Raw genomic sequence first — 13,606 nt, forward strand, 5'->3', positions numbered from 1 at the left:
AACTTCGTTAACCAACTCTCTGTGTGTGGCTTCACTGAAACTCTGTCAGATATTGAAACTCATCACGCCTATCTGATTCAACACATATGCTACTGGATTGGAAACCTTAATTCATAAAACGCTGGAGGAACTCAGCTGGTCAGGCAACATCCATTGAGAGAAATAAAGAATCAATATTTCAGGTCAAGACTGTTCATCATGAAAGGCTGCATTGTCAAATCTTTATTCCACTCATAGATGCTGCCCCACCTGTTGAGTTCCTCCAGCAATTTGTGTGTTGATCTGGATTTACACCATCTCCAAAATCTCTTGCATTTGTTTCTCTTAATTCATTTTTTGGATTAATTGGGGCAAATAAAATGCAACATCTACATGGTTTGTACAAATAATAACTTTCTAGGAGTTGGGTGGGGCAAAAAGGGAATGTAAGCTTCAGCAATATTTGCAGAACAGCAACTAAGAATTTTTGCCTCTTCCTGTGGCTTCAGAAGCATGTTGCTGTGTCAGTCATCCCGGCCTACACGTTCTACAGAGCTAGGTGCTTGCAGTCCATGTGTGTCTCTGGTGATTCCAAGCAAATTCAGGGTGTGGACTATGAACAGGATAGACAGAGGTTTTCAATAGATAGGAGAAGGATTAAGTTAACAGGTATGGATGCAGAACATGGAATATTATGTGGAAAAGTGTGAGGGAGAAAGAGTATTTTTTTAATTGGTGAAAACTGAAAGGTATCAATGTTTAAAAGGGTCTGGGTGTCCATGTCCAAAAAATGTACAAACTGTAATATCTACATTGTTTATACAAATAAAGTTCTTCAAATAATAACCTTCTAGGTGTTAGTAGGAAAAAGAGAATGGTTCAGCACCCTTCTCAGGTCTACAAAAGGAGAGGAGAATGATAGAGGTAGAGGTATTTAAAATTATGACGTGGATAGGCTTTTTCGATTGAGAGTGGGGGAGATTCAAACAAGAGGACATGAGTTGAGAGTTAAAGGGCAAAAGTTAAGGGGTAACATGAGGGGGAACTTCCTTACTCAGGGAGTGGTAGCTGTGTGGAACGAGCTTCCAGCAGAAGTGGTTGAGGCGGGTTCGATGTTGTCATTTAAAGTTAAATTGGATAGCTATATGGACAGGAAAGGAATGGAGGGTTATGAGCTGAGTGCAGGTCGGTGGGATTAGGTGAGAGTAAGAGTTCGGCACAGATTAGAACCTCAATAAATAAATAGAAGGGCCGAGATGGCCTGTTTCCGTGCTGTAATTGTTATATGGTTAATAATAAGGGAGCTAACACAACTGCTGCAGGAGGGAGCATGGAATCCTCTGGATATGAACATGATGGTGAAGTGAGCAGTTTGGAAAGCAAATAATTGGCTGCATCTACTCCTTTCCGAATATATCCTTTTAATAAGAAGGTGAGATCCACGTAAAATATTTCAGGTCGTCTTCACACCTATTAAATTGGAGCAAGTCGAGAAGAGAACTTCTGAAATATTTTACATGGGTTTCAACACCTTAGTAAAAGGATTTATTTGGAAATAAAGCAGATACACCGAAGGGTCACCAGATTGATTTATGGAACATCAGGTCATTGTATGAGGAAAGATTAAGCTCCACTTTGTTGCAATTAGAAGAATGAGAATTGGTTTCACTGCAATGCAAAAGAAGTGCAAACAAAACCTGGCAAGAATTAAAGAAGACGCTAGAGGCAAAATAAGACTCCTGCTGATACTATTTCTTGTGGTCTAATGATTAAAAGTAAAGAGCAGAAATTTACTGTACTGGAAAAAGAAGTTTGAAACATGCAATCTGCAAAAGTAGTAAGTGATATGATTATTGTTGGTTGTTTAAACATGATTGGGAATAGAAACTAGTTATTTGAACTTGTATTGTGGGAGTGTCAGGAGTGCTGTGAATCATTTAGTCTTGTCAGATCATGTTTGTAATAACCGGGCAAGTCACCCATTGACAATACCAGTACTGCAATTTCCTGCAAGTTTTTTGATGGGGGGGGGGAGAATGTGGGGCTTGAGGTAATGCCAGCTTCATAAAATCTGAAGAGGATTTTGGATCATGGGAGCTGTTCATGCCCATTAAATTGAAAAGGCTTCTAACACAGGAAACTACTACTACATCGACTCTGGCCCAGGGAGTCCGCATCAGGCAAACTACACCACCCCTAACGTACTGTACATCCAGACTGAAGAAACCAAAAATAACTACCATGCTTTAAACAAAAGCTATTTAAAACAAGGGACATTAAAGATTTTAAATTTGCCAGCTTCTATAGTAGATCCTCTAATGTTATTTATGTGTGTGCGAGTTCTTTTCTTTGCTGCCCACAGGTTGTTGTTGTGCTTCATCAGCAGCATCTTAAACCAAAACTCACCTTTGAATACATTTCTGCTCATCAAATTCCCACATGACCGATCCTTTATTCCTAGGTCCCAGAAAAGGCAATTTGAATAATGTGGAATTCCAGTGAGTTCTCTTCTCACTTTCTAACATGATGTGAGGCTCCAGAAATAGACACTTCCTACCAAACTTTGTCATTACCAGGTGAACCGAGGAGAAAGATTCCAGGATATGCTTAAAGCTTCCTTAAATAAATGTTACGTTTCCACTGACCTCTCAGAACCTTTTAACTCAAAGTGGGGAAGCCACTTCCAGATGGTGTTGAGAACCTCAAGACTGTGCTCTAGAAACATCCAGAAGGCCTGCATAAGCAGTAGAGGGAACACACCATCTGACAGATTACCTACCTGCTCACACTGTCGGCCAATTCTTGTCCTGTCTGTGGAAGAATCTGTAGTTTCTATGGTGACAACTTGGCCACATCTGAACCCGCAAGTCTGGAGTGGAAGGAAGTCATTCTCAGTCCTGAAGGATTGCCTAAGATGAGGAAAGTGTCACGTTCTTTCACACACGTTTTGTCTGCCATATCCTTAATCAGCCCTTCAGCTTGTCAGTGTTCTCTTAAATTATCTTTACATCCTCAACACAAGAGATTATTCAGATGCTGGAAATCCAGAGCAACGCACACTGAATACTGGAGGAACTCAGTGGGTCAGGCAACATCTATAAGATTTAATAAACTGTCAAGGTTTCGGACCGAGACCCTTAATCAAGACTGGAAAGGAAGGGGAAAAATGACAGAATTAAAAAGGGAGGGCGGAGGGGAAGGAGCACAAGCTAAAAGGTGATCGATGAAGCCAGGTGGTGTGAAAGACAAAGGGTGGAGAAGGAGGAAATTGACAGGAGAAGAGAGGGGACCATTGGAGGTTGGGTTGAAGGAGAAGTGCCGGGGGAAGTGACAGACAGCTGAGGAGAAGAAGCAAGAGGCCTGAGTGGGGAATTGAAGAAGAGGGAAGTAAAGAGGAGGTGACAGAAAAAAAGGGAAAAGACTATTGGAAGGAAAAATTAATGTTCATGAAATCATGTTTGAAGATACTTAGATAGAATATGAGGGCTACTCCTACACCCTGCTGTCTGTTCACCCCATCCCTCGTGGTTTAGCAACACCAGCAAACTTGGAAATCTGATCTTGGTCCTCTCAGCTGAACAGTTGATGTCAATTGTGAATAGCAGGAGCCTGAAGCATTGTCCCCTTTGGTATCTATCTAGTCACAGCCCACCACCTCCGAAGGACCTGCTTATTCATTTCCATTGCCTTCAGTCCAACATCCAATTCCAATCCATATCCGTATGTTATTTGGTATTGCACATGCTCTAACTTCGTTAACCAACTCTCTGTGTGTGGCTTCACTGAAACTCTGTCAGATATTGAAACACATCACGCCTATCTGATTCAACACATATGCTACTGGATTGGAAACCTTAATTCATAAAACGCTGGAGGAACTCAGCTGGTCAGGCAACATCCATTGAGAGAAATAAAGAATCAATATTTCAGGTCAAGACTGTTCATCATGATGGGCTGTATTGTCAAATCTTTATTCCACTCATAGATGCTGCCCCACCTGTTGAGTTCCTCCAGCAATTTGTGTGTTGATCTGGATTTACACCATCTCCAAAATCTCTTGCATTTGTTTCTCTTAATTCATTTTTTGGATTAATTGGGGCAAATAAAATGCAACATCTACATGGTTTGTACAAATAATAACTTTCTAGGAGTTGGGTGGGGCAAAAAGGGAATGTAAGCTTCAGCAATATTTGCAGAACAGCAACTAAGAATTTTTGCCTCTCCCTGTGGCTTCAGAAGCATGTTGCTGTGTCAGTCATCCCGGCCTACACGTTCTACAGAGCTAGGTGCTTGCAGTCCATGTGTGTCTCTGGTGATTCCAAGCAAATTCAGGGTGTGGACTATGAACAGGATAGACAGAGGTTTTCAATAGATAGGAGAAGGATTAAGTTAACAGGTATGGATGCAGAACATGGAATATTATGTGGAAAAGTGTGAGGGAGAAAGAGTATTTTTTTAATTGGTGAAAACTGAAAGGTATCAATGTTTAAAAGGGTCTGGGTGTCCATGTCCAAAAAATGTACAAACTGTAATATCTACATTGTTTATACAAATAAAGTTCTTCAAATAATAACCTTCTAGGTGTTAGTAGGAAAAAGGGAATGGTTCAGCACCCTTCTCAGGTCTACAAAAGGAGAGGAGAATGATAGAGGTAGAGGTATTTAAAATTATGACGTGGATAGGCTTTTTCGATTGAGAGTGGGGGAGATTCAAACAAGAGGACATGAGTTGAGAGTTAAAGGGCAAAAGTTAAGGGGTAACATGAGGGGGAACTTCCTTACTCAGGGAGTGGTAGCTGTGTGGAACGAGCTTCCAGCAGAAGTGGTTGAGGCGGGTTCGATGTTGTCATTTAAAGTTAAATTGGATAGCGATATGGACAGGAAAGGAATGGAGGGTTATGGGCTGGGTGCAGGTCGGTGGGACTAGGTGAGAGTAAGAGTTCGGCACAGATTAGAACCTCAATAAATAAATAGAAGGGCCGAGATGGCCTGTTTCCGTGCTGTAATTGTTATATGGTTAATAATAAGGGAGCTAACACAACTGCTGCAGGAGGGAGCATGGAATCCTCTGGATATGAACATGATGGTGAAGTGAGCAGTTTGGAAAGCAAATAATTGGCTGCATCTACTCCTTTCCGAATATATCCTTTTAATAAGAAGGTGAGATCCACGTAAAATATTTCAGGTCGTCTTCACACCTATTAAATTGGAGCAAGTCGAGAAGAGAACTTCTGAAATATTTTACATGGGTTTCAACACCTTAGTAAAAGGATTTATTTGGAAATAAAGCAGATACACCGAAGGGTCACCAGATTGATTTATGGAACATCAGGTCATTGTATGAGGAAAGATTAAGCTCCACTTTGTTGCAATTAGAAGAATGAGAATTGGTTTCACTGCAATGCAAAAGAAGTGCAAACAAAACCTGGCAAGAATAAAAGAAGACGCTAGAGGCAAAATAAGACTACTGCTGATACTATTTCTTGTGGTCTAATGATTAAAAGTAAAGAGCAGAAATTTACTGTACTGGAAAAAGAAGTTTGAAACATGCAATCTGCAAAAGTAGTAAGTGATATGATTATTGTTGGTTGTTTAAACATGATTGTGAATAGACACGACTTATTTAAACTTGTATTGTGGGAGTGTCAGGAGTGCTGTCAATCACTTAGTCTTGTCAGATCATGTTTGTAATAACCGGGCAAGTCACCCATTGACAATACCAGTACTGCAAGTTCCTGCAAGTTTTTTGATGGGGGTGGGGGGGGGGTAGAATGTGGGGCTTGAGGTAATGCCAGCTTCATAAAATCTGAAGAGGATTTTGGATCATGGTAGCTGTTCATGCCCATTAAATTGAAAAGGTTGCTACCACAGGAAACTAGCCCACCCCTAACGTACTGAAATACACTGAAGCTTCTTTGCCCAGATGATAGTAAATCTTTACAGTTGTCTACCGGGAAGGTCTATTTAGGCTCAGTCACTGAGAAACTTCAAGACAGAAATCCATAGATTTTTAGAAACAAAGGGATTCAAGAATCCAAAATGTATAAGTGCTATGTTTTGCACAAAAACATATCAGTACTTGCTATTTAAAATGAAGGACTTTAAGGATTTGAAACTTGCCGGCTTTTACAGTAGCTCCTCTAATGTTACGTGTGGGCGGAATACAGACACCTGTTTGCTTCCAATATACTGTAGTTATTTTTTTAACTGGCTACTGTAACATACCTCTTAAGGCAATAAAGTAACAAAATCAAAATCAGAATGGTGTTAACAGATATGTGGAAAGAATAACGACCAGGGGAATGTTAAGTAGAGGAAAATGTAACATATGCGAATTCTCTGGTTTGAGCAGCCTTAGACGCGAATGGCGTTTGCGTCTGAAATGTGACTTCCGGGGAATTTTTCATGCTCCAACGGCTCTTCTGTGCTTGCAGTCACAAATATTCACTAACGCCGAAAAAGAGCAAACAGTCACTCCCTCTTAGCAAAGCTTGCCTGATTTTAAAATATTACATCTAAAGTCTTGACATTCTCTATTCCAATGAATTAGTCTCATTTCCAAATTTCAAGCAGAAATCAGTGAACAGTTTTAGCCTGGGATGGGTGGACATTGAACAGTATACGCTGTTCTCTCTCACATTGAGAAAACTCGCCATTCGCAGTCAAGAAGATTGTCACCACTGTTAATGAGGTGCTCTTTGGTCTGTGTGCATTACTTCCTACGTGACAAGGAGCTCGTTTTGAACCGACGTGTTTGAGTTTTACTTCGGGTCCGCTTTGAGAGTTTCCGGGGGCTTTCGTAACCTGAACGACAATGTGACAACAGCTCTTTCGCTGCGACTCGACTGTGAATGGATAGTTGTTCTAACCCACCTAGTTCCTTCGTTACAGAGCATTCAAAGCAAAAAGGCGGTTCAGAATCCAGTAATGGAAAACATAATTCTCCGATTTTCTGCAGATGCCGCACCTCAGGGAGGACAACCGTTACACAATTCAAAGAAAAAGTTGTTCATCCAGGCAGCATGGGAGTAAAGAAAATAACAGAAAACAATATTAAACTGCAGTACATATATGTTCCGATATATTGGCCTGAGGTTTTCTTCTTGAAATTGCAAACTTTTCGTTTGCCAACTTTGCAGTACTTCCTGTAGTTGCAATCAGCTGACCTCCCTTCTGCGGCAGTTTGGTAATCGCGAGCGAGGTTGTGTCATGTGGCAAGAGCTCATAAATTGCGGGATCGGGACGGGTTCGCTTGTCACCAGGCGGAGTGTCGGCGAGGATAACCATGAGCACGAAGGGCGTTTGCTGTGGCGGGATCAGCGAGGGGAAGGCTGTCACCCAGGAGGTTCAACAGCTTGCCGATTCAGTGAGTGCACTTCATGTACAGCGTCATGACTCTGAATCTTCCTCTCGAAGCGTTACCGTATACATGTCCACCCCAATGCTTTGAGCATAAGGAAACTTTTCAAAGTGGGTCACGGAGATTGAACTCGGAAAAAATTCCAAATAGTGGACAGTAAAGCCCAGCGGGTGGGAGGTGAGGCCAAGGAGGAAGGTCGAATTCGTGGTGGAGCTTAAGGTGACTTGGGTGTGAAGAAAGAGGTTCGGAAGTCTCTCACTGACTACCCGGCTTAACTGGTTTTTTTTCTGCACGGTTAGACAGTTGTGGTTTTGGAAATGGGTGTGCCTTGATTGCACAAAGGATGAAGGTGAATTTGGGAAAGCTGCTTGTGTAATAATGCTGAAGGTAGGGAGGGATAATGGGTGGCGAGGATAGCGGTGTTATAAGGATGAAGACTTTCTGTCATTCAGATGATAGGTGTAGAGCTGGGAGAAGAGATTTTTAAAAGGAGGATCGTGAACTCAAGCTTCGAGATACAAGTTCATTGGAATCGAGGTTGCAATCATTGCCGGCAGGTGGTAAGAGTGGGCTCCCTCACTTCTGCCTCTCTGAGAAATAATAATGAGGGACAAGGAGATGGCTGATGAACTAAATGAGTATTTTGCATCAGTCTTCACTGTGAAAGACACCAACAGTGTGTCTGATGTTGTAGTGTGTGAAGAAAGAAAAGTGGGTTCAGTTACTATTACAAGAGAGAAGGTGCTCAAAAAGCTGAAAGACCTAAAGTCACTCGGACCAGAGGAATGGACCCCTAGGGTTCTGAAAGAGGCAGCGTTAGAGATTATGGTGGCATTAGAAATGATTTTTCAAAAATCATTGTGCCAGGAATCTGGAAAATTGGAAATGACACACTACTCTTTAAGAAAGGAGGAAGGCAGCAGAAAAGAAATTGTAGACCAGTTAGCCTGACCTCAGTAGTTGGGAAGATGTTATTCAATTGTTAAGGATGAGGTGATGGAGTACTTGGTGACCCAGGACAAGAAAGTACAAAGTCAGCACGGTTTCCTTCAGGGAAAATCTTGCCTGACGGACCTGTTGGAATTCTTCGAGAAGATTACAAGTAGGATAGATAAAAGGGATGCAATGGATGTTGTAGATTTGGACTTTCAAAAGGCCTTTGACAAGGTGCCATACATGAGGCTGCTTACCAAGTTAAGAGCCGATGGTATTACAGGAAAGCTACTAACATGGTTGGAGCATTGGCTGATTGGTAGGAGGCAGTGAGTGAGAATAAAAGGATCCTTTTGTGGTTGGCTGCCAGTGACTAGTGATGTTCCACAGGGGTCGATGTTGGGACCATTTCTTTTTATGCTGTGTATAAATGATTTAGATGACAGAATAGATGACTTTGTTGCCAAGTGAAGATTGGTGAAGGGGCAGGTAGTGTTGCGGAAACAAGTAGGATGCAGAAGGACTTAGATTATGAGAATGGGAAAGAAAGTGGCAAATGAAAAGCATTGTTGGAAAGTTCATGGTAGTAGAAATAAATGTGCGGATTATTTTCTAAACAGAGAGAAAATCCAGGAATCTGAGATGCAGAGGGACTTGGGATTCCTTGTGCAGAACACCCGGAAAGTTAACTTGCAGGTTGAGTCAGTGATGAGGAATTTCAAGAGGCCTAGAATACAAGAGCAAGGATGTGATGCTGAGGCTTTATAAGGCACTGGTGAGGTCCCACCTTGTGTACTGTAAACAGTTTCGGGCCCCTCATCTTAGAAAAGATATGCTGGCATTGGAGAGGGTCCAGAGAAGGTTCATAATGATGATTTCAGGATTATCATATGAGGAATGTTTGATGGCTCTGGGTCCGTACTCACTACAATTCAGAAGGGTGGGGGTGGGGATATCTCACTGAGACCTTTCAAATGTTAAAAGGTCTAGACAGAGTAGATGTTGAAAGGATGTTTCCCATGGTGGAAGAGTCTAGGACAAGAGGGCACAGCCTTGGGATAGAGGGGCGCCCTTTCAAAACAGATGTGGAGAAATTTCTTTAGACAGAAGGGTGGTGAATTTGTTGCCACATGCAGCTGTGGAGGGCAGGTCGTTGGGTGTAGTTAAGGCAGAGATTGATGGGTTCTTGATTGTACATGGTATCAAAGGTTACTGGGAGAAGACTGGGAATTGGGGTTGAGGAGGAGAAGGAAAAATGATCAGCCATGTTTGAATGACAGAGCAGACCCGATGGTCCAGATGGCCAATCCTGCTCCTATATCTTATGGTCTATCTCAGTTAAGGCATGATGGGTGCACTGAGATATTCAGGGTGGTAATGTGTTTTAACATGTACACCTGAGCAAGTTGTTTTGGGACCAATGTGAACCTATTTCTGACCCACTAAGAAAATCCACACATTATTGCTGAGTTAGAAAGCAAATTAGAAAATAGATCGGCATTAGAAAAATTATTTAGGTCTAGTCACTTCCAAGCTATTAATGCAGTCATATCCTAAGAGTGAACTATGAAAAGGGAGCAGGAAAAAATCATGCCCCATATTGAAATGGTTGTGAAGTATAGGTAGAGTACAAGTAGAATTTCAGCTTCAAAGAATAAACTGTATTCACATCACCTCCAAATATGGTGAGAGAGGCTGGAAATTATTTGGAGGTAGAGTAGAAGGCATACTGTTGGAGTGACTTCTATTGGCTTTAGAACTAAGTTTTGCAGAAATGTGTGGAGTGAAGAACAAAAAAAGTGGCAAAGACAAGAAGCCCAGAGTTCAAAAACTCTTTGTCCTAGTGCTCTGTACATGGATGGGAAGGACTGAGTGATATGGTCTGTGTGCTGGAGATGGGATTAGGCAGATCAAGTCAGCATGAGCTGGATGCTGGAAGAGCCAGACTTTGTGCTGTAGTACTCCATGACTTCATCTGGAAACCAGACTTAGTTGATATGAATTGGAAAAACCAGAACTACAGATACTGGAAATGGGTTGAAATGTTCGTTGATGGAAAATATGAGTGACCATAAAGTACATTGACATGAAACAGTTTAAGTTTCTCTTTCCACCATACTCCCTGCACTTGTCAGTATTCCCATAATTCCTAAATTATTTCTGCTTCAACTGACCTAACTTCACCGATCACCTGCCAGCTTGTACTCATTCCCCTCTCACCCCCCCCCCATCACATTCTGGATTCTTCTTCCTCCTATCCAGTCCTGATGAAGGGCCTTGGTCCAAAACACAGACTATTTATTCCTCTCCATAGATGCTGTTTGACCCTCTGAGATCCTCCAGCATTTTGTGTTTGCTGCTCTGGATTTTCAGCACCTGCAGAATCTCCTGAGTTTATGATTCTGAAGGTATGTCCAGTTTTATGGCCACAAGCATAACAATTTGTCAGTAAGCAGATAGGGATTTGCCTTTTAAAAAAAAAATAGGTTTTAAGAGCAAGAACTTTAAATGTAAATTGAATGTCCAGATATCCTAGAATGTGGCCTCTGAAAGTGACAATTAAAATTGCTAATGGAGTAAAGTTACGGTAGCTGGTTCATGGGGCAGAGTTCTGTAATTCTAAAGTAAAAATACGAAGTCTCATTTGAATTAAGTCCCTTCAGTCATTTGTCCTTCGTATAGTGCGAGCTTTCTGCTCTGTACAAAGTGCAAGTGACATCCTATTTGATCATTACCCACCTATTCCTGCTTTAATCGGCAGAGTTGTACAACAGAGGCAGCTATGGTTTTCCTTCCTACACTTGGATGACTCTAACATGGACTCATGGAATCCATGTCCCAGCACTTGGCAGTAACATGCAAAACTGCTGGTTGTCAAGAACATTGACTGCATTTAGCTTTATCTAATCCCATTCTCTCTGGTATGACTTCTATTATTCAGTTTCCGATCATCATTCAGATTGTCGTCTTTAATGTGCCCAACTTTGCCCTTGCTCTGGATTTAACTCGTGCACTAGGCAATGAGTATATTTAATTCAGCTCCCTCTTCAGTGATTGCATTTAAACTATTTTTCATGGTCTTAATCTCCTAATCACTATCTCCTTCAACCCAGAAAAAAACAGAACTTCTCCATCTCACTAAATTTAGACTCATCCCTTCACGTTTGGTAACATGGCTTTCACCGGTCAATCTTTAACTTGTGCCTTTTCCAAGATGTTTCCTAAACCCTTCTAGAACATATAATATAGAGTACCGAACAGGGAAAGGCCATTCAGCCCACAATGTTGTGCCGATCCAGCTAAAAGGCAAATCAAGAACACCCAAACCCTAATACCTACAGCATGTCCATATCCCTCCATCCTTGTATCCACGTGCCTATCCAATCAGCTCTTAAAAGCCTCTAATGTATTTGCCTCTCTCACCATAGCAGCCAGTGTAGTCCAAGCATGCACTAGCCTGTGGCACAGGGAGTAATCCGGAGATTCCACCTTCAATTTCCTCTTGGAAGTGTGGCAATGTTCAATAATGCTCTTGTTATGGGTAGTAGAACATTTCCAACAGCAAAAATGCAAATAAATGTGTTGATTATAAAGGATATACTTGAGTTTGTGAACACAGCATATGAGCTAAAACTCAATTTGCCCTTGTTTCCTGAATACCTCAGGTTCTGGGATACTTCTCCTTATTAAAGGTGTACAAATTAAAGTAATTCAGTATCAAACCCTTGTTTCTCAGGTGAAGCCCAAGGTTGAAGAGAAGGCTGGAAAAACATTTGATATATTTGTTGTCAAAGCCTACAAAACGCAAGTTGTATCTGGGACCAACCACTATTTTAAAGTAAGTTTATCCTTCTAGGCCTTTAGTTATTTCAAAAAATCTTGGCTGTTTCTAATTCATTTACATTGTACGTTACTAAGCTCATGCAGGATAACTTTTGTAACTTAACTTTTTCTGCTTTCTACCATATCAGAGCTTCCACTTTGTCCTGTCATTTCACCTAATATTTCTGCATTTGTTTAGTGCTGATAAAATAGTGTTTTAAGCCATAAGTGCAGTAGTTTGAGATTTTTTATTGTGCTAATAAGACTTATTAGAGCATAGGTTGAGATGCTAGCTTGAACAATTTTATTTTATTTTGTTAGATCCATGTTGGTGGCATTGACTACATTCACGTCAAAGTATATGAAATGCTTCCTTGTCATGGAGGTGAAAAGCAGATACTGGGCATCCAGAGCAACAAATCAAAGGATGAAGAACTAACTTCCTTTTGAATACAAAATATCTTGCTGTCAGTGCTCTAGGCTTATGCAAAAGTAGTTTGTTTTATATTTTTAAGCATCTCTCTTTTGGCTTTATCAAAACTGGGAACATTCTTATTTTGCATCAACTTCCAGCCATATAAACCATATCATGTGGTTGGGAGAAGAGTGCAGAGGTTCAAGAAGTTTGATTATGTATACCATCCTTGAACTAACATGAAAGATTTTTTATAATCAAAGGTTATTGGGGTAGTGAATTCAATTTGTGTAAGGAAAAGAACTGGCATAATTTTTGAACTGAATTGTTTTTGTTGAGATTATGTATACTTTTTATTGTACTCTGCAGTTTATTTTAAGAAATAAATGCACTTGCTACTGCTTAAAGGGTTTTATTGCTTTAATACAGCATTACGGAAATAATGACTTTTCAATCTGGTGTTTAAAAGATATCTACCTAATTGATTAGAATTATTATTTAATCTTCCAGTCATTATATTGCCTCTTTTGTAGGACTTCTGACAATCATAAGTACTTCCAGATATCAATCAATTTTTACCAAGTTGATCGAAAATACTATGAAATAAACATGTCATTCTTGCCACTGTTACAATTGGGAAACACTGAAAGTGCAGGAATCTTAAATCTGTTAATAATATTATTAGACCAATGGTCTTGTATAAGTACTGCAACCACTAAATCAATACGTTAGGAAATCCTGCTTTACTTAGCAATTATCACTATTCATTTGAACAAAGGCTTGTCAGAACTTCGAATGGAATAAGCAATTCTTCTGCACTCTGACCAATTGTTCCTGCTACTCTCATTAAAGAGATGGTGATAAGTATGTGTTTCCACAGTGCTGGACTTGAATTCACTATGAATATTTAGTAAATTGTAGCAGAAAGCTAGTAGTTCTCAAAATTAATCCTAAAATTCTGTTGTGTGAAAAAGGAAAAAGCTCCCAGGTTTTGGGTTGGGTCTTGTAGATTAGGAAAATTCTTCCAATATATGTGCAATCTTGTTCCCTGCCGCTTAGAGACCTATATAGAGTTTATGCCAAGTTGGACCTTATCTC

General features: G+C 40.6%; 1 protein-coding gene across 1 annotated transcript; it reads left to right on the forward strand.

Annotated features, from left to right (window-relative positions):
• Positions 1 to 7,190: 7,190 nt before the first annotated feature.
• Positions 7,191 to 12,909, forward strand: LOC140198984 (cystatin-B-like). Its single transcript, XM_072260318.1, has 3 exons — positions 7,191 to 7,344; positions 12,008 to 12,109; positions 12,415 to 12,909. The coding sequence occupies exons 1-3, from the start codon at positions 7,264 to 7,266 to the stop codon at positions 12,541 to 12,543; spliced, it is 312 nt and encodes a 103-aa protein (XP_072116419.1). The 5' UTR covers positions 7,191 to 7,263; the 3' UTR covers positions 12,544 to 12,909.
• The last annotated feature ends 697 nt before the right edge of the window (positions 12,910 to 13,606 follow it).

This window comes from Mobula birostris, chromosome 6, assembly GCF_030028105.1.
Source record: "Mobula birostris isolate sMobBir1 chromosome 6, sMobBir1.hap1, whole genome shotgun sequence".
In the NCBI taxonomy this organism is placed as follows: Eukaryota; Metazoa; Chordata; class Chondrichthyes; order Myliobatiformes; family Myliobatidae; genus Mobula; species Mobula birostris.

What these genes read in the sequence shown, in the direction of transcription:
- LOC140198984 (XM_072260318.1), top strand. Translation starts at nt 7,264, where the DNA reads ATGAGCACGAAGGGCGTTTGCTGTGGCGGGATCAGCGAGGGGAAGGCT. An exon ending in TTCAACAGCTTGCCGATTCA is followed by an intron (nt 7,345 to 12,007) that starts GTGAGTGCACTT and finishes CTTGTTTCTCAG; the next exon opens with GTGAAGCCCAAGGTTGAAGA. An exon ending in GGACCAACCACTATTTTAAA is followed by an intron (nt 12,110 to 12,414) that starts GTAAGTTTATCC and finishes TTATTTTGTTAG; the next exon opens with ATCCATGTTGGTGGCATTGA.